The sequence below is a fragment of the Schistocerca gregaria genome, chromosome 8 (assembly GCF_023897955.1).
Source record: "Schistocerca gregaria isolate iqSchGreg1 chromosome 8, iqSchGreg1.2, whole genome shotgun sequence".
In the NCBI taxonomy this organism is placed as follows: domain Eukaryota; kingdom Metazoa; phylum Arthropoda; class Insecta; order Orthoptera; family Acrididae; genus Schistocerca; species Schistocerca gregaria.
In genome coordinates this window covers 320,721,969-320,743,429 of record NC_064927.1, presented here as the reverse complement: position 1 = coordinate 320,743,429, position 21,461 = coordinate 320,721,969, and the positions used below count along the sequence as shown (strand labels likewise).

Genomic DNA, 21,461 nt, shown 5'->3' with positions numbered 1-21,461 from the left:
TGGCACATACAGTGTAGCAGGTTCCTAGGTCTATAGAATTATGCTGGAGGGCATGCTCTGTTACTGGGTACTGAACATCTCCTAGGTGGACAGTTCGCCTGTGTCTGTTCATGCGCTCAGCCAGTTTAGTTGTTGTCATACCAATGTAAAAGGCTGTGCAGTGCCGGCATGTCAGCTGATAAATGACATGTGTTGTTTCACATGTGGCCCTGCCTTGAATTGTGTATGTTTTACCAGTAGAGGGGCTGGAGTAGGTGGTTGTGGGGGGATGCATGGGGTAGGTTTTGCAGCGGGGTTGGTTACAGGGGTAGGAACCACTGGGTAGAGAAGGTAGTCTGGGAACATTGTAGGGTTTGACAAGGATGTTACGGAGGTTAGGGGGGCGACAAAAGGCACCTCTGGGTGGTGTAGGGAGATTTTTGTCAAGGGATGATCTCATTTCAGGGCTTGACTTGAGAAAGTCATATTCCTGATGGAGTAATTTTTTGATGTATTAGAGGCCAAGATAATATTGGGTGACAAGGAGGATGCTTCAGTGTGGTCTGGGGGTAGGAACATTGTTGTTGGACCGGGAGGAATGTATTGCTCGGGAGATCTATTTGTGGCCAAGGTCTGCAATGATAGTTGCGGGACAGGAAAGCACTGGTCAGGTTATTGGTGTAATTGTTGAGGGATTCGTCACTGGAGCAGATACGTTTGCCATGAATACCTAGGCTGTAAGGAAGGGAGCATTTGATGTGGAATGGATGGCAGCTATCAAAGTGAAGGTACTGTTGTTTGTTTGTGGGTTTGATATGGACAGAGGTGTGGATATGAGCTTCAAGAAGGTGAAGGTCTACATCCAGGAAGGTGGCTTGGGTTTTGAAGAAGGACCAAATGAAATTCAGATTCGAAAAGGAGTTGAGGTTATGGATGAAATCAAGGAGTGTTTCTTCATCATGAGTCCAGACCACAAAGATGTCATCTCTAAACCTATACCAGGCCAGGGGAAGCAGCTGTCTTCAGGAAAACCTCCTCCATGCAGCCCATGAAGAGGTTGGCATAGGACGGAGCCATCCTGGTTTCCATGGCTGTTCCCCTGATTAGTTTTTAGGTCTGGCATTCAAAAGTGAAGTAATTATGGGTTAGGGTGAAGTTGGTAAGTGTGATAAGGAACGAGGTTTTTGGAAGATCTTCGGGGGGGGGGGGGGGGGGGGGGGGGCATTCGGAGAGGTGGTGTTCAAGGGCAGAGAGACCATGGGTATGTGGGATGTTTATGTAAAGGGATGTAGCATCTACGGTGACAAGAAAGGCTTCAGGTGGGAGAGGAGTGGGAATGGATTTGAGGCGTTCTAGGAAGTGGTTTGTGTCTTTGATGTAGGATGGGAGTCTGCGGGTGAGAGGTTGGAGGTGTTGGTCTACCAGAGCTGAGATACGTTCTGTTGGGGCTTTTAAAGGCTGCTACAATGAGACGGCCAGGATGGTTCTCTTTGTGGATTTTGGGGAATAGGTAGAAGGTAGGGGTACGTGGCTCAGGTGGAGTGAGTAGGTCTATGGAAACCGTTGTGAGGCCTTGTGAGGGACCTTGGATTTTTAAGATTTTCTGCAGCTCAGTCTGGATGGAGGGAATGGGATCCTGGGTAACAGCTTTGTAAGTTTTTCCTCTTTAGCCATTCACACATCTTTTCTTCCTACATATTTGTGTTTATCTTTATACTATATACCTCTTTACTTTTATATGGATCCTCTTTGGTTTGAAGCTGGCACAGTACCTACAGTAGAATATGATTGGCTTCCCTCTGACAACCATGCCTCCATTCTTGCATACTTGCTACCCTCCCTGTTTACCTTTCCCTGTTGCTTCATAACTTGGGTTGTGAGTAACTGAATGCACTTTCCCTTCTTCCCTTTCTTTCCCCTCTCTCCTCCCTGACGAAGGAACAAAGTTCCGAAAGCTAGGAACGTACATTTTCTGTTCTGTTTTGTATATCTATTGGCTGTACTGAGCTAAGTGCTGGCCAGCCCATCTATCTCTTTGTTAAAAATAAGGTAATTCATGTGTGTTAATAGTAATTAGTTAAAAGTGAAAAAACAAATTTAAGTAAGCAGATGGCAAAACAAGAGGGGAAGTAAAATTATCCCAGCTTGCTTCATCATTACCTTTTAATTCTTAAATAATTAAATTTATCCAATATGTTCATGTTCTTGCTTCATGCCACCAAAATACCTAAAGCATACTTCCAATATTAAGAAAAGGGTAGACTGCCATTTACTATATAGATGAGAATTTGGGTTGTAGACAGGCACATTGAAAAGACTGAGAAACATGTGAGCTTTCAGCCAAAAGACTTTCTTCTAAGGTAGAAAACACATACTTATTCACATACACACAACTCACACACACACATGACCACTGTCTGCCCACTGAGGCTAGACTATGAACAACTGCATGTGATGGAAAAAGCAGTCTGGGTGGGGAGGGTAAGGAGGAGACTGGGGTGGGGACAGCAAAGAATAGCAGAGTAGGGGTGAGGGATGGTAAAGTGGTGCTTGTGGGATGTGGTGACAACAGTGTAGTGTAGCTAGGTGCAGTCCGGAAGTTAGACATTTTGAGAGGGGACTGCAAAAGGAGAGAAGCAGAGGAAAGGGGAAAAAAAAGAGAAGTAGAGGGGGGGGGGGGGGAGAGAGAGAGAGACTAGTAGGTGCATTGGTGGAGTAGAAGGCTGTGTAGTGCTGGAGTGGGAGCAAGGAAGGGGATAGATGGGTGAAAGATAGGGACTAACGAAAGTTGGGGTCAGGGGAAATACGGGTACATGGGATATATTGCAGGGAGAATTCCCATGTGTGAAGTACAATAAAGCTGTTGTTAGTAGGAAGGGTCCAGATGACTAGGATGTGAAGCCGTCACTGAGGTGAAGAACATTGTGTTGCACAGCATGCTCAACAACTGGGTTGTCCAAATGTCTCTTGGCCACAGTTTGTTGGTGCCCATTCATTTGAACAGACAGCTTTTTGGTTGTCTTGGATACATAGAATGCAGTGCAGTGGTGGCAGCTTAGCTTGTAGATCACTCAGCTCCTTTCACATATATCCATGCCTTTGATGGGATAGTTGATGCTTGTGACAGGACAGGAGTAGATGGCAGTGAGAGGATGTATGGGATAGGTCTATTATTTGGGTCTGTTACAATGATATGGCCCATGATGTAAGGAGTTGGAAGCAGGGGTGGAGTATGTTCTGTGGGCAGCATGGATGGGAAGGATAGTGACGAGCTTTTCCTCTCCAAATATAACAAGGGTCTCACTTTCGCCCTAACAGACTGTAATTACCCTCTCAACCGTGTACAGGAACAGATCTCCCATGCCTTAGCTCTCCAGTCATCCACCACCTCCCAGAGTCCCATCATCTGGTCACAAATGGGCATTGTCCCCATGACTCCATACCACCCAGGATTGGAGGAACTGAATCACATTCTGTGCCAAGGTTTTGACTAGCACTTTTCTCACTCTGAAACGAGGAATGTCCTATTCACTATCCTTTTCACCTCTCCCACTATGGTATTCTGCCACCCACCAAACCCACATAATAACTTCGCCATCTGTACTTCACCCCTGCTCCCAGCATCTTGGCTCATGGCTCATATCCCTGTAAGAAACCTAGATGCAAAACCTGTCTTAATACATCATCCAACCACCACCTGCTCCAGGCCAGTCACAATCATCACCTATCCCATCAAAGGCAGGGCTACCTGTAAAGCAGTTGTCTTCTACAAGCTAAACTGCAACCACTATACTGCATTCTACATTGGCAAAACAACCAATAAACTGTCTGTCTGCATGAATGGCCACCAACAAACTGTGGCCAAGGGACAGTTGGACCACCTAGTTGCTGGGCATGCTGCCCAACACAATCATTTTTCATTTCAATGATGTTTTTTTGTCCCCTCTACTTCTCTCCTTTTCTACCTTCCCCACTCTTCTTCTGTAACCTCCCAATTGCACCCAGATGCACTGTCCTGTCCGCACCACATCCCTGCATTCTCCCACAAGCAGCACTTTACCCCCACCCCCAGCCTCCTCCTTACCCACGTTACTCATCTTGCTTCGTCCACCATGCACAGTTGCTTGCAGTCTGACCTCTGTGGCCAGAAATAGTGGTCAAGTGTTTGTGAGTTGTGCTTGTGTGAATGTATGTGTGTGGTCTTGGTCTACTTCAGAGGAAAGCCTTTTGGCCAGAAGCACACATGTGTGCCCGACTGTAATTCTACATCTCCTTTATGTGGTGAGTAGCAATAAATCATTTTCATAATATTATTCCATCCTGGATTTTACAGTGTTTGACGAAGCATATCTTCCATGTACTAGATTTTTTCTATAAAATTAGAGGTAAAAATAATAATTGTGTTGAAGGTGCCATATAGCAAGTTTAATTAAATTAACTGCCTTGAAAGCTGTCAAATGGCTGTCTACATATCATGGTTCTTGCAAATAATTTTCACAAATAAGCAGATGAAAAAATAGGCTGCAATACCACCTTTCTTAATTCTTCACTCCTTGGGCATTTATATGCTTCCCCTATTGTAGTGATCGGACACATGACATCCATAAGTTTTGGGACTGAAAGACAGTCATTAGAAGCACCTACATCCTCCTCATGTAGCCACTCCAGCCTATTGTCCACAGTGGACAGCAGCTCCACAACTTAACATTGTACACTGACTGTATGTGCTCATGGGGATCCATGCAGTGCTGACTGACTTCATCATAGTTTCATTCCACAAAAGAGTGTCATATCTTGCTTATGTGTTTCTCTCAACTTTGCGACATGCCACTTAACTTATGTACTGTCATGGTTTCCATACAAATTCACATTGAACACAATAACATCAGCTTTATAAACGTTGCAGAATATAAAGACTGACTCACTGACTGAGATGCAGTGGTTTCAACCAGTATTGCAGGGAACTCCCCAAATGCTTCAAATCAGGGAATCCTGAGCATGCAGCTCAGTTCAAATGAGAGATGTCATAAAGACTGGTGGAAACTTTAATATTGTCTATGCTCAAGATTAATTTTATAAAATAAAATTTTATCTATTATAATAATGAACACTGAGATTGCAGAAGTCATGGGATACCTCCCAATATTGTGTCAGAGTTCCATTTGCCTGGCATAGTGCAGCAACTCGATGTGGCATGCACTCAACAAGTCGGTGGAAGTCTCCTGCAGAAATATTGAGCCATGCTGCCTCTATAGCCATCCATAATTACGAAAGTGTTGCCAGTACAGGATTTTGTGCATTTACTGACCTCTCAGTTATGTCCTATAAATGTTCGATGAGATTCATGTCGGGTAATCCTGGTGGCCAAATCACTTGCTTGAATTGCACAGAATGTTCTTCAAATAATCCTGAACAGCTGTGGTCCAGTGACAAGGCACATTGTCAACAATAATGATTCCTGTCAAACATAATAATTCCATCATTGTTAGCTGCAAATGGTCTCCAAGTAGCTGAAAAGAATCATTTTCAGTCAGTGATCAGTTCAGTTGGATCAGAGGATCCCATACATTTCATGTAAACACAGCCCTCACCATTATGGAGCTGCCACCAGCTTGCACAGTACCTAGTTGACAACATGGGTCCATGGCTTCTTTGGATCTTCACCACATTCAAACCCTAGCATCAGCTCTTGTCAGCAGAAATCAGGACTCTTCTGACCAGGCCATAGTTTTCAAGGGATCTAGGGGCCAACAGATATGGTCATGAGCCCAAAAGAGACACTGCAGGCAATGTCATGCTGTTACCAAACGCATTTGCATTGGTTGTCTGTTTCCATAGCCCATTAATGCCAAACTTTGGCACACTATCCTAATGGATACTTTCTTCATATGTCCCACATTGATTTATGGAGTCATTTCACACAGTGTTGCTTATCTATTAACACTGAAAACTCTGTTCAGACGCCATTACTCTCAGTCATTAAGTGAAGGCCATTGGCTGCTGCATTGTCTATGATGAGAGGTAATGCCTGAAATTTGGAATTCTCAGCACACTCGTGACATTGTGGGTAAAGGAATATTGAATTTCCTAATGATTTCCAAAATGTAATGCCCCACACATCTAGCTCCAACTACGATTCCACATTCATAGTCTGTTAATTCCAGTCATGTTGCCATAATCATTTTCCATTTGAATCACCTGAGTAGAAATGACAGCTGTGCCAATGCACGTTACTGCCATTTTTATATGTGTGTATCACTATTCCGTTTGGTGAGATTTTGCCAGAAGCCCCCCCTCTCACCCCATCTCCTATTTTGAACAAGTGTAATGAATAGAAGTCCTCTATATCATAACTTTAACTATCTGTTGCACACTCATGGGGTGGCATGTTTGGGTGAATCTGTATGTGTGGGGAGAGAGGGATGAAGGGTATATGAAATACTGGAGACAGCAGAGGAACAAATAGATAAAAATACAAGGACTAGTAGAAGTCACAAAAGATACTGAATTTAATTGTTGAAAGGAAAAAATACAAAAATGCAGCAAATGAAGCAGGTGAAAGGCAGTACTATCAACTAAAAAATGAAACAGACAGGAGTTGCAAAATGGCTAAGCAGGAACAGCTGAATGATAAGTGTAAGTATTTATAAGCATGTATATCTAGGCTAAAGACACATACAGGAAAATTAAAGAGGCCTTTATAAAAAAAGAAGCAGGTCTATGAGTATCATGAGCTCAAATGGAAAACCAGTACTAAGCAAAAATGGGAAAGCAGAAAGGTGGAAGGAGTATTAGAGGGTCTCGACAAGGGAGATGGGATTGAAGACAGTGTTACAGAAAGTGAAGAGAATATAGATGAAAATTGAGATGGGAGATATGATAATGCAAGAGGAATTTTACAGAACACTGAAAGACCTAGGTCAATACAAGACCCCGGGAGTAGATGACATACTGTCAAAACCATTGAGAATCTTTGGAGAAACAGCCATGACAAAACTATTCCATCTAGTGTGCAAAATGCATGAGACAGGTGAAATACCCTCAGACTTCAGGAAGACTATAATAACTCAAATTCCAAAGAAAGCAAGAGCTGACAGGTGTGAGTATTACCTAACTATCAGTTTAATAAATCATGGTTGCAAAATTCTAACATGAGTTCTTTATAGAAGAATGGAAATGTTTGCAGAAGTTGATCCTTTAGGAAGATCAGTTTGGATTCCAGAGAAATGTAGGAACATGACTTCTCGTAGAAGATAAAGGAAGGAAACCTATGTTTATAGCATTCGTAAACTTAGACAAAGTTTTTGATAATGTTGACTGGAATTCTCTCTTTGAAATTGTGAAGGTAGCAGCGATAAACATCAGGAGCAAATGGCTATTTCCAACTTGTACAGAAACCAGATGGCAGTTATTAAAGTTGGGGTGCTTGAGAAAAGAGTGAGACAGTGTTGTAGCCTATCTCCAATTTTACTCAGTCTGTACATTGAGCTAGCATTGAAGGAATTAATGTTGGGGGAGAAAAAAATAAACACTTTGAGCTTTACTGATGTCATTGTAATTCTGTGACAGACAGTAAAGGATTTGGAAGAGCAGTTGAACTGAATGGAGAATGTCTTAAAAGTAGGGTTTAAGATGAATATCAACAAAAGCAAAACAAGGGTAATGGATTGTAGTCGAATTAAATCAGGTGATGCTGAGGGAATTAGAGTAGGAAATAAGACACTTAAAGTAGTAGAGGAGTTTTGCTGTTTGAGTGGCAAAATAACTGATGATGACCAAAACAGAGAAGATATAAATTGTAGACCAGCAATGGCAAGAAATGTGTTTCTGAAGGTGAGAAATATGTTGACATTGAGAGTGGATTTAACGGTTAGGAGGTCTTTTATGAAGGTATGAGTATGGAGTGTAGCTGTGTATGGCAATGAAACATGGATGATAAGCAGATTAGACTAGAAACAAATAGAAGCTTTTGAAATGTAGCACTACAGAAGAATGCTGAAGATTAGATGGGCAGATCACATAACTAATCAAGAGGTGCTGAAAAGAATTGGTAACAAAAGAAATTTGTGACAGAACCTGACTAGAAGTAGGGATCAGTTGATAGAACACATTTTGGGACATCAAGGGATCACCAGTTTGGTACTGGAGGGAAGAGTGGGGGTAAAAATCATAGAGGGTGACTAAGAGAGGAATACAGTTAGCAGATTCAGAAGGATGTAGGCTTCAGTAGTTATTCAGAGATGGAGAGCCTTGCATAGGGTAGAGTTGTGTGGAGAGCTGAAGCAACCCAACCTTTGCACAGACAGAAGAACGCAACAACAATAAGTCATGACAGAAATGGACAGATGTATAAGTGCAGCTCATTCTAGATTATCAGACCATTCCAAGTATATTCATTTTTCAATTTTTTATAATGTTTTTGCTGTAGCTTCAACATTAGTTGTCAATTTATCAAATAACAAATACAGTTTTATTTGTGCAGCACTTACAGTGAAGTAAGTAGTTGGAGTGGTTGAAAAAACACTTCATTCCTAAATAATGACACATGAAAGTATGGTACTGACAAAGAAGTCACAGATAAGAGAATATCGTGGAATGGTTTCTACCTCCCACTGCAGGTGGAACTGTCCTTCAACACGGGTAACATCATCTACGTTTATGGGGAAATGGATGATGATGGGTTCTACATGGGAGAGCTTGATGGTGTTCGTGGGCTGGTGCCATCTAACTTCCTGACAGAGGCACCAGCTGACTATGAAGATGGCAGTGGGCCACCTCGGCAGCAGCGGCTGCCCCCTCAGGATCATCGTGGGAGCCGACCTGTTGTGGGGCATGGTCCTGGTGCCAGGGGCCCTCCCCCACCACCCCGTGATGCTCGTGACCGCAGGAAAGGTAGGTTTTACACATACAGTGCTTTCAAAAATTTGCTTGAAGAAATATCCTTCAGCTCTGTTTTGATCTTTAGTTAATTCTTACTTAATAATATGTTCATGTATATTAATTATCAACTCAATAAGCAGTACGTTAATAAAGCTCCATTCTTCCATTCAGTTGCTCACTTATGGATCATTGCTACAAAACATTAATTCAAAGCAATATTAAATACTTCTTGTGTGTTGTCATGTTACTTATATGGATTTATGACATTAACATCTTATCATCAGGGGAGGGTTTGTATGTTGCAATGTATCAGCTGCACCTTTAAGAGATGCTGTAACTAACATTTCTTGCTATGTAGATATGATTTCAAGATAAATGCTTCACCCAAATTTAATATAAAATTCTGTTTGGTACTTTAACCATACACATAGAGTTTTCATTCATGAGCTGTTGACTCAGTATGGACATATAACAGAGCAGTACAGGAGAATATGAATGCATAGACTTTCTTGTCAATTGTTCTATTTAGTTTTTTATCACAGTAATGAAATTTCTACAATGAAAATTATACATTGATATCAGGGAAGGCAACCACTGAACTTTTGTGGAGTGATGCATGGTGCACAGATGCATTAAACACCACAAAACTCTATATGTTTCTGAACAACTTGCTGCTTATTTTCAAGTTTAAATAGACACTCCTCCATTTCCCAGTGTATCCATACTCTTTCAATCCTTAGCAGAATTCTCCTCCACTCCACTCCACTGAGTGGCCCCATGTTATTGTGCTGTGTGTGTGTGCGGGAGAGGGGGGGGAGGGGTAGTGATTGAGAGAGAGAGAGAGAGAGAGAGAGAGAGAGAGAGAGAGAGAGAGAGAGAGAGAAAGAGAGCGAGAGAGAGAGAGAGAGAGAGAGAGAGAGAGAGAGGATAATCGACCATAAGGAAAAATTAACCAACTAGCTGAGTTCTGTCTGATTTGCTGTTGCCTTGTAAGTGGGTTTGCAAACATACTAGATGTGCTTTGACTCAACACTGTTCTAGCCCATGATCTTCTAGGGCAATGAAATTAAAACCAGAAAATTATTTATACTGGAGGATAATTTGTGTAAAGCTGAACATCTTACAGAAGCCTCTTTGAGGACTAGAGTTTCTTTCCCTAACATACCATTACATAGATTCCATAACTTTAACTGTGGTTAATAACAAGAGTGAATTTAGGATGAACTGTACATTTTACAAGCACAACATCAGAAGAAAATATATTTTCTATATAGACCACACATCCTATCTGAGGTTCAGATTAGTATTTTACTTTCTGCTGCAAAAATCTGTAGTGGGTTTCCTGTAGTCACTAGATAAGAAATTGGAAATCCCCAGATATTCTAACACAAAGTAAAAGGTGTCTTTAGTAGTCAAATCATTTACAATTTATCAGAACATTTGGAATCAAGGATGTAAATTTCACTTAAGAGTCATTTTTTAATGAAATGAATCTTGACTTTGTCAATAGATGTAAAGTTTATTGTGTTTATCGTTAAGTTGCATAAATTGTTTGTTTAAGTGTTGGATAAAAACATCAACTGAATTGTTTAAGATGAGCAACAGAGCTTTTTGAAAAGTAGCTGTTTTTGTACTAATGCACATATATAAAGTAATCTAGATGTTATTTCGATAACCAGCAGTGTGTGTATGTTAATATTAGCCACTATTTTTATATTGATATATTTTACAGAAGTAGCCTGCAGTGGCCATTTCTGCCTGTTAGTATACAGCTGAGCTTGTATCACATCCCTGAATGTCCTCGAGAACAGAATTCATGGAGCAGCATGTGTAAACGAATGAGTGAATGAATGAAGAGAGCAGCAGCGTGCTTAAAACCTAGTGGATTTTTGTGTGCCATTACATGTATCATTTTCAGTGCATCAAACATATACAGTTGAATGGCTGACTTTCTTCATTTTTTGACATTATTTACATTTGTTTTTCTCTTATATGTTAGACATTTGAGTAACTGAGACTATCTTTAATCTATAATTTAATGTTCTCTCACTTCCTCTCTCCCTCTCTCTGTCCATCTCTGTCTCCTTCTCCCCTCCCCCTCCTACCCACACTGCCTTCCTCTACCCCTCCCTACCTTCCTTCACCTCTCCCCCCCTCTCTCTCTCTCAAACAAGTAACAAGTGTGTGTGTGTGTGTGTGTGTGTGTGTGTGTGTGTGTGTGTGTGTGTGTGTGTGTGTGCGCGCGTGTGTGTGCGTGCTTGCATGCGTGTGTGTGTGTGTGTGTGTGTGACAATAAACTTTACATCTATTGACAAAGTCGAGATCCATTTCATTAAAAAAATGACTCTTAAGTGAAATTTACATCCTTGATTCTAAATGTTCCAATAAATTGTAAATGATTTGACTACTAAAGAAACCTTTTACTTGATTTTGATTCTATATGTTGAAATTCCCCTTTATCTGGTTATCTGGTTGTTGATAGTTATTTGATTGTTGATAGTTTGTCAGACCAAAGATCAATATCATAATTCTGTAACTGTATTAGCTTACATCATGACAGTACATGAATGTGATGGTATGTAGGTAACTAAACTAACTTATTAATACATTGAAATGCAGCCATAGTATGACGACCACAATCGGAAAGCAAAATGTTTTCTAGAAGTTTAAGTTTGGAATATGTTTTCCTCTTTCTTTTTAAGAACTAGAGCAGGGAAACCAGTTAGGACACTGAGCTAAAAAGAAACAGGACAGGACAGAAGGCCACCCACTGTGGCCAAGCAGTTCTAGGCGCTTCAGTCTGGAACTGCGCTGCTGCTACGGTCACAGGTTCGAATCCCGAATCCTGCCTGAGGCATGGATTTGTGTGATGTCCTTAGGTTAGTTAGGTTTAAATAGTTCTAGGTCTAGGGGACTGATGATCTCATATATTAAGTCCCATAATGCTTAGAGTTATTTGAACCATTTGAACAGTACAGAATACAAAAATTTGAAAAGTAGCATTGGAATGCACCAGGAAAGAACTGAAAATCTGAGAAATAAGAAAAAGAAGAAAAAATTGTTTTTGAGTCAGATAATAGTGAAATGCATTAACAAAAAGAAAATATAGCAGAAAATGAAACTTTTCAAGCATGCAAAAAGAAAATAAATTGAATAAATAGAAATAAAAGAAAGATGCATAAAACATACAGTGATAGGATAATACAAATGAACAAATTATTAAAATTAAAGTGGAAGAGTCTAAACTGAAAGTAAGAAAGAAGCAGGCAACAACGGGTGAAGGAACCAAGTTGCCGGTTGCAATATATTTTATTGTGATGATAAGGGTTTGGTGCTGGAAGTTAGTATCTAGACGTTCATGGATGGTGCAAGAATTGGAATTGAGAGGATGTTGAGAAACAGTTATACCACTGAAATTGAACAAGACTCGAGCATTTAATGGAATTCATCTATGATTCAATATCAGATTCAGAGGTGAGCTAGCTCCTCTTTTAGTCATTATGTTCTGTAGTGCCCTCTGCAAAAGACTACATCTACATCTACATTTATACTCCGCAAGCCACCCAACTGTGTGTGGCGGAGGGCACTTTATGTTCCACTGTCATTACCTCCCTTTTCTGTTCCAGTCGCAAATGGTTCGTGGGAAGAACGACTGTCTGAAAGACTCCGTGCGGGCCCGAATCTCTCTAATTTTACATTTGTGATCTCCTCAGGAGGTATAAGTAGGGGGAAGCAATATATTCGATACCTCATCCAGAAACGCACCCTCTCGAAACCTGGCGAGCAGGCTACACCACGATGCAGAGTGCCTCTCTTGTAGAGTCTGCCACTTGAGTTTGCTAAACATCTCCATAACGCTATCACGGTTATCAAATAACCCTGTGACGAAACGCGCCGCTGTTCTTTGGATCTTCTCTATCTCCTCCATCAACCCGACCTGGTACAGATCCCACACTGATGAGCAATAGTCAAGTATAGGTCGAACAAGTGTGTTTTAAGCCACCTCCTTTGTTGATGGACTACATTTTCTAAGGACTCTCCCAATGAATCTCAACCTGGTACCTGCCTTACCAACAATTAATTTTATGTGATCATTCCACTTCAAATTGTTCTGTACGCACACTCCCAGATATTTTACAGAAGTAACTGCTACCAGTGTTTGTTCTGCTATCATATAATCATACAATAAAGGATCCTTCTTTCTATGTATTCGCAATAAATTACATTTGTTCTATGTTAAGGGTCAGTTGCCACTCCCTGCACCAAGTGCCTATCCGCTGCAGATCTTCCTGCATTTCGCTACAATTTTCTAATACTGCAACTTTTCTGTATACTACAGCATCATCCGCCAAAAGCCGCATGGAACTTCCAACACTATCTACTAGGTCATTTATATATATTGTGAAAAGCAATGGTCCCATAACACTCCCCTGTGGCACGCCAGAGGTTACTTTAACGTCTGTAGACGTATCTCCATTGATAACAACATGCTGTGTTCTGTTTGCTAAAAACCCTTCAATCCAGCCACACAGCTGGTCTGATATTCCGTCGGCTCTTACTTTGTTTATCAAGCGACAGTGTGGAACTGTATCGAACGACTTCCGGAAGTCAAGGAAAATAGCATATACCTGGGAGCCTGTATCTAATATTTTCTGGGTCTCATGAACAAATAAAACGAGTTGGGTCTCACACGATCGCTGTTTCCAGAATCCATGTTGATTCCTACAGAGTAGATTCTGGGTTTCCAAAAACGACCTGATACTAGAGCAAAAAACATGTTCTAAAATTCTACAACAGATTGACATCAGAGATATAGGTCTATAGTTTTGCGCATGTGCTCGACGACCCTTCTTGAAGACTGGGACAACCTGTGCTCTTTTCCAATCATTTGGAACCTTCCGTTCTTCTAGAGACTTGCGGTACATGGCTGTTAGAAGGGGGGCAAGTTCTTCCGTGTACTCTGTGTAGAATCGAATTGGTATCCCATCAGGTCCAGTGGACTTTCCTCTGTTGAGTGATTCCAGTTGCTTTTCTATTCCTTGGACACTTATTTTGATGTCAGCCATTTTTTTTGTTTGTGCAAGGATTTAGAGAAGAAACTGCAGTGTGATCTTCCTCTGTGAAGCAGCTTTGGAAAAAGGTGTTTAGTGTTTCAGCTTTACACATGTCATCCTCTGTTTCAATGCCATCATCATCCCGGAGTGTATAGATATGCTGTTTCGAGCCACTTACTGATTTAATGTAAGACCAGAACTTCCTAGGATTTTCTGTCAAGTCGGTACATAGAATTTTACTTTCGAATTCACTGAACGCTTCATGCATAGCCCTCCTTACGCTAACTTTGACATTGTTTAGCTTCTGTTTGTCTGAGAGGTTTTGGCTGCGTTTAAACTTTCGCAGTAGTTTCCTAACTTTGTTGTTGAACCACAGTGGGTTTTTCCCATCCCTCACAGTTTTACTCTGCACATATCTGTCTAAAACGCATTTTACAATTGCCTTAAACTTTTTCCATAAACACTCAACATTGTCAGCATCGGAACAGAAATTTTCGTTTTGATCTGTTAGGTAGTCTGAAATCTGCCTTCTATTACTCTTGCTAAACAGATAAACCTTCCTCCCTTTTTTAAATATTCCTATTAACTTCCATATTTAGGGATGCTGCAATGGCCTTATGATCACTGATTCCCTGTTCTGCGCTTACAGAGTCGAAAATTTCGGGTATGTTTGTTATCAGTACGTCCAAGATGTTATCTCCACCAGTCAGTTCTCTGTTTAATTGCTCGAGGTAATTTTCGGATAGTGCACTCAGTATAATGTCACTCGATGTTCTGTCCCTACCACCCGTCCTAAACATCTGAGTGTCCCAGGCTATATCTGGTAAATTGAAATCTCCACCTAAGACTATAATATGCTGACAAAATTGATGTGAAATGTATTGCAAATTTTCTCTCAGTTGTTCTGCCACTAATGCTGCTGAGTCGGGAGGACGGTAAAAGGAGCCAATTATTAACCTAGCTCGGTTGTTGAGTGTAACCTCCATCCATAATATTTCTCAGGAACTATCCACTTCTACTTCACTACAGGATAAACTGCTACTAACAGCGACAAACACGCCACCACCAGTTGCATGCAATCTATCCTTTCTAAACACCGTCTGTGCCTTTGTAAAAATTTTGGCTGAATTTATCTCTGGCTTCAGTCAGGTTTCTGTACCTATAACAATTTCAGCTTCGGTGCTTTCTATCAGCGCTTGAAGTTCCAGTACTTTACCAATGCAGCTTCGACAGTTTACAATTACAATACCAATTTCTGCTTGGTCCCCACATGTCCTGACTTTGCCCCACACCCTTTGAGGCTGTTGCCCTTTCTGTACTTGACCAAGGCCATCTAACCTAAAAAACCGCCCAGTCCACGCCACACAACCCTTGCTACCCGTGTAGCTGCTTGCTGCGTGTAGTGCCCAACTCAGCTCACACAGCTTTATTAAAATGGTAACAGAAGTGATCCACGAAACTTCCATCTAATATCACTGACATATATCTTAGAACATATTCTTAACTCAAACATTATGAGTTATCTCAAGCAGAGCGACGTTCTCCATGCCAACTACCATGGATTTCAAAAACATTGGTCATCAGAAACCCAACATGCACTGTTTGTACATATATTGAAGGCTATGGCTCTAGGCAACCAGGCAAAATTTGTATCTGGATTTAGGATTTAATGGTAGGTAGAATGCAGCCTGTTATCTTGGGTCGAAAAAATCAGTAGATGTAGAAGCATCTTCAGATATGCTCCAGCAAAGTGTGGTGGGATCCTTGCAGTCCTAAGTACATATTAATGATCTGGCTAACAGCACAAATAGTAACCTCATACTTTTTACTGGTGATGCAATTATCTCTGATGAAGTACTACATGACAAATGCTGCACAAATATTCAGTCAGTTCTTGACAGGATTTCAAAGTGATGCAAAGATTGGTAATTTGCCGTAAATGTTTGGAAACATAAAACTGTGCACTTCATAAAATGAAAAAAGTTCTATCTGATAACTACAATATCAAAGAGTCACAGTTGTAATCAGTCAACTCGTACAAATACCCATGTGGAACAGTTTGTGGCGATATGAAATTGGAATGATCACATAGGCTCTGTGTTTGGTGAATTGGTTGTCAGACTTCAGCTCCTTGGTAGGATACTGGGAAAATGTAATCAATCCACAAAGGAAATTTGCTGCAAAATGCTCATGCAAGCCATCCTAGGATGTTTCTAAGGTGTGTGGATTCCCTATAAAACAGCAATAATAGGGGGTATTAGATGTATACAGGCAACACAAACGCTAGCAGTTTCGTTTGACCCATAGAAAAGAGCCACAGAGATGATGAAAAATCTAAACTAACAGATATCCCACAGAATCCTATTCTCAGAGTTTGAAGAACCAGTAATCAGGGAGAAATCTAGGTATATACTACAGCCCCCTGTGTCTCACTGTGATAGGTACAACAAGAACAAGGTTAGGGTAATATATTATGCCATCCATTCAAGCAGTCATTCTTCCTATGCTCCATATAAAAAGGGATCAGGAAGAAACCCTAATTGGTTCTGTTGGAAGTACTGACAGTTGACTGTGATGAATTTCAAAGCAGTTTCCCAGAGTGTGTATTTCAAAACTAAATATAGATTTTGTCTTTTACAGAAAGTAAATAATTGCATCATCAGAGCCAGCACATGGTGCTGCTTTAACAATAACTTTGTTCATTCAAGGATTGTCAACTCATGTAAGGTAATAACAATATTTGAGGCTGAAGGAAAGTGTTTTATCATCAGCTCCAATAAAAGAAAAAATTAAAACAAGGCTGATAGACATGTACTGAAATGGTAGATAAATCTCTTGTTTTTAAAATAGAATGCATTTCTTAGAATGCTGAGTGAGGAAAAGAAAATATAATAAGAAAGGCATGAAAAAATTGAGAGAAGCAAGCATGATCAGCAGATGAATGCTATGCACATTGAAAGGACAAAAGTGCACTATGAATGTAGCTTTTGCTCTTCTTGTAACTATACTGTAAGTACACACACACACACACACACACACACACACACACACACACACACACACACACAGAATGTATGAGAATGTCACAGATGACTCCCTCTTTGATTAAGTCAGTTTTGCTAGTACTGGAACTAAAAATATCATAATAAAACCTATAAAGTCCCTAGTGGCCACCTAAATGGAAATAGACCATGAGATAAAGTGTGACTGGAGATGACTAGAGGGTTCTAGAAACAGGTGTGATCAGGATTCTAAATTCTAGTCAATATTAATATTGTGTAATGGTGGATATCCCCTTTTATTTTGATGGAACATCATTTGGTGTTGCCAGAAGTGCAATAGTTTGAGAGATCTTCTTTCAAACAGGTTTGTTTAGCTAGTTTTGATATGCAAAGCCATTCATAAGATTGCTGATATGCTGTACGAGAGAGACTTTGTTGCATAACTAAGACAGAGAAAACTTGATGTGAAACTATAGACACTCTTTATGTGAAGTTACTGTAGTTAATATATGGTAGTCTCAGTATAAATATAAATGTGAAGGGGAGAAGTGAACCATATGCAACATTATACAGAAAGGCAGCAGGCAGTTTGGAGAAGAGACCTTGTTGATTTCATGACATGTTGGTTAAGACAGTATTCAGGTAGGTCAACACGAAAATTTATGAAAAACATTGTGAGAGGTAAACTACATGACTGTGGTGACAAAGATTGGCTATGCCAGACAACCAAACTGCAATCTACAAATGTGTATCAGATCATAGTCTCCCAGTCCTGAATTATGAAAGAAATATACTCTCTGTAGGAAAATTGTGAAAGCTGTTCATAGAAGGAAGTTGTCACGTATTCAGGGTACAGATGTATATGATTTGATCTGATTCATGTAAAAGATGTTAACAAAGCTAACATTAAAGACATGATGTACAGACATGAGGACAATATGTAATTATCTCAATATTTATTTATTTACCACCTGACATGATTGTACAGCTGTAATTGCAATAGTGGATTGTACAAATAAATGACTGTACAGTCAAAGGCAACCATTATGTCATTCACAAGGTTTTGCAAGTGTGTGAATTCCAGGTACGAGGAATTAAAGAGTTTGATAGTCACCGCTGCATCTTGACCAGTACTTGTGTAACTTGCAGACAAGAAATAATGATTATTTAAAATAAGTGAATAGTAGAAAGAGTGTAGGTAACAACTTGGCTTACAGTTGAAACATTGACTCGATGACATACACATAAACACCACTGAATATATTACTATGTCTTCAAGTAATGTCCTTCTTTGGAGTTAACTAGTACGGAATACATTGCACACACACACACACACATCTGTGAGATTACATTGTCTTGCCTAACTACTTTGTACGGGTAATGCGATTCAACTGGGATAGGAAGTTGTGTCTGATAGAGTCGGTGAGGAGAGAGAAGAGTTTGAGAACAGAAGGCTTTGAAGAAACAATGTCTGATGGTTGGGAGGGAAGGGCATGAATGAGTGGACAGGGACTCCTTTCACAAATGACCATGTTACTGATAGGACTTGCCTGTGAAAGGTCTGGCATAGGTGTACTGGGTGGATGCATAAGATATCTACGTCTTCCACAAGGACACAATCTGTGTGGTAAGAGGTTGGGAGTATGTGTGGCAACGAACAGAGTAAGATATTTCGTATATTGGGTGGATGGTGTAATGCCACTTTGAGAGGACTGTGGGTAGCATATTCTTCATTTTATTCACCATGACAAGTACTTGAATTGTAGATAAGGGATATGGTTAAATATAGAGGGGTCCAGAAAAATGTAGACACCGTTTGTTAATTAATATCTTTGGAACAAAATGACATATTATTGCAATTTTGCAAAGTAGCATAGTCCATTGTTTTCTCAACAGATCTTGGCATACATTTTCCAGCTGACAACAGTGCACCAATGAATGAAGTAAGATTGTTGTTTCAGCAATGCGAGACCATATTGAAGTGGTAGTGTAAGTATGAAAACATGATGGAGGTACAACAGTAATAGCATAATTGTATGGAACTCAGTCACCAACACATACAGCAATTTATCATATTGGAGATAAATTTGAAGATGACGGTGCTGTTCAAGATGTGCGTAAGGGAAAGTCTGGTTGGCCAAAAACATCAACAAGTCCAGCTTCCAGCACTGTTGTGTTGCAACATTTTCTTAATCACTGCAAAAATCTGTGAAACAGGGTGCACACGAGTGCAGGATAAGCTGATCAAGCGTATGATGAATTCTGGAGGCTGCAAAGTGGAAAGTGAACATTCCAAGATTGCCGCATGCTATAAATGAGGATGACCCAGAATGAAAGATGGAATACTGTGAGTGGTTTGAAGGTATGCTTTGCAAAGATGAATGGTTTTCAGGGATGGTTATCTGGTCTGACAAAGTGCACTTCTAATTGAATGGTATATTAGATTGCCATCACCGCATGTACTGAGCACCTAAAAATCCTCACTTTCACATGGACAAGCATGTTAATCTACCAGGTTTCATGAATGATTTGTTCTGTCATCATGCAGTTTGATTGGTCCACTCTTCTCTGAAAACAACATAACTGGTGAGGTGTTCCTTCATATGCTGCAAAAATAAATTTTACCTGCCACCCAAGATGTGTTTAGAAATGAAAAATTTTACATGCAATGGGATGGCATTCCGCCTCCCTGTCACATAGATGTCAGACCCTAACTGGATGAAGATCTAACTCAATGCTCTCTAGGTCTAACAGGAACTGTTGAGTACCCACTATGGTGTCCTGACATTACACCTCTTGACTTCTACCTGGGGAGGGGGGGGGGGGGCTAGATGCAAAAAGAAGTTTATCAACAGAAGCCAGCTACACAGATGGAGCTATGATGAACCATCAGGGTATCCTTTGGGGCAATCACACTGCCAACACTGATAGTCATAGTTCAGTCAACAGTTCAGCAACATTGACAATGTTTGGCCGCTAACGGGGGTCACTTTGAACACACAAAATAAATTCCCCCTCCCCCGTGTCTAATAATTATAATGCTTTGTCATTTTGTTCCATTTTTATTTATTATCACAGAGTGTACATTTTTCTGGACACTCTGTGGTTCTACTCTATGATGATATTGAATAAAGAGAGGCCTCTCCTTTGCATTTGGCTCGTCAGCTAGTTGGAGGATTATGATTGTGTGTGCATATCTAATGACTAATGTTATTTTCTGACTATGTTCAGATGGGTAATGCCTTTTGGTGAGGGTCTTAGTAATAATATGCTGAAGATTTCAGTAATATGCACACATTTCCCTAATCCTCTGCCCACCTCCAGTGAACTAATTGAAAAGGAACACAACCTTCAATACCCACTATCACTCTGGACTAGAATTGCTTAACCATATCTTGTGCCCATTCAATGAAATATCCTGGTCTATCCTTTTGTCATTACTTATCCAAGTCCCTTGCCTCATGAGTCATATCCCTTTGGAGTTGGCAGGTATGAGAACCATCCTATGCACTCTCCCAGGAGCACTATTTCAGCCCCTCATAAACATATCCAATCAAATGGGAGGAAGAGCCACCTGTGAAATGATATACACATGGTCAAGAACAATATGCTTGACTTCAATGTCTGCTTCACACTGTGTCACCTGACCCCCCCCCCCCCCCCCCCTCCCCTTTTCAACCCAAACACCAACTTCTTTTGTCTGATGGAAATTGTCTTTTAAACACATCCTTTGATCCAGCAGTTTTTGTGACCTCAATATTTGCTTGTCCCTATCTCACACCATCTACAAATCTGTCCTCAACACTCCTTTTTCACTACTTACAGTCGCCTCTCTACAGCCTCCCTCTTCCCTTGTTGTATCTCCTCCTGCCAATCCATACTTCCACATCATTGTGACATCTACCTGCCGTGAACTCACTGATGTCACTCTCATGTATTCTATGCTTTCTGCCTGTCCATCCCAGCCGTTAGCTGTCCTTCCCTCCAATCCTCCCTGCCTACTCCCTTCCCTCACACATTCTGTATGGTACACTGCACTGCTAATAAAATGTATTCACTGAAGACAAGGTAGCCATGCCGGTGTATGATTATATGTGTATGTGCATTTTTTGCTAGTTTATTCTGAAGAAGGAAATCATCCAAAGGCTTAGAAAAGCATTCAATCATGTCTATGTGCTTAATGATCACTCCACACCTTAATTTTATTGTGAGGTGGTGGCTTTGCTCTTTTTGTCTTTTATATACCGCCAAGGACTTTCATTGACCCTATTAAAAAAGAAGAAGACCACAGTAATGAGAAAATATCTCTTGGACTTGCAATCAGAAGACCATTGAGACAGGACAGCTGCATGAAGGGCATCTACATAAGAGCTATTGGAGTTATATATGGCATTGGCAGTGATCAGGAGCAAATGCTGTGTATTGGGAAAAACCACTGATTTTAGATAATCAGAGATCCAGTTAGGGTCTTGAATATAGGTGCAAGATATTTGTGCCAGAACCTGCAAAATATGTATTATAACTGGTTTTCTTTGCTTTTTGGATG

The 21,461-nt window shown here is 40.5% G+C and overlaps 1 protein-coding gene across 9 annotated transcripts in view; it reads left to right on the top strand.

The window, feature by feature from the left end:
• The window catches only part of LOC126284265 (RIMS-binding protein 2-like), a 1,431,128-nt gene that overhangs the window by 1,282,659 nt on the left and 127,008 nt on the right, over positions 1 to 21,461 (top strand). For all 9 annotated transcript variants that reach the window (XM_049983077.1, XM_049983076.1, XM_049983073.1 and 6 more), the window contains exon 24: positions 8,598 to 8,871. In XM_049983077.1, the coding sequence (XP_049839034.1) occupies positions 8,598 to 8,871 (274 nt within the window). The remainder of the gene's footprint in view (positions 1 to 8,597; positions 8,872 to 21,461) is intronic.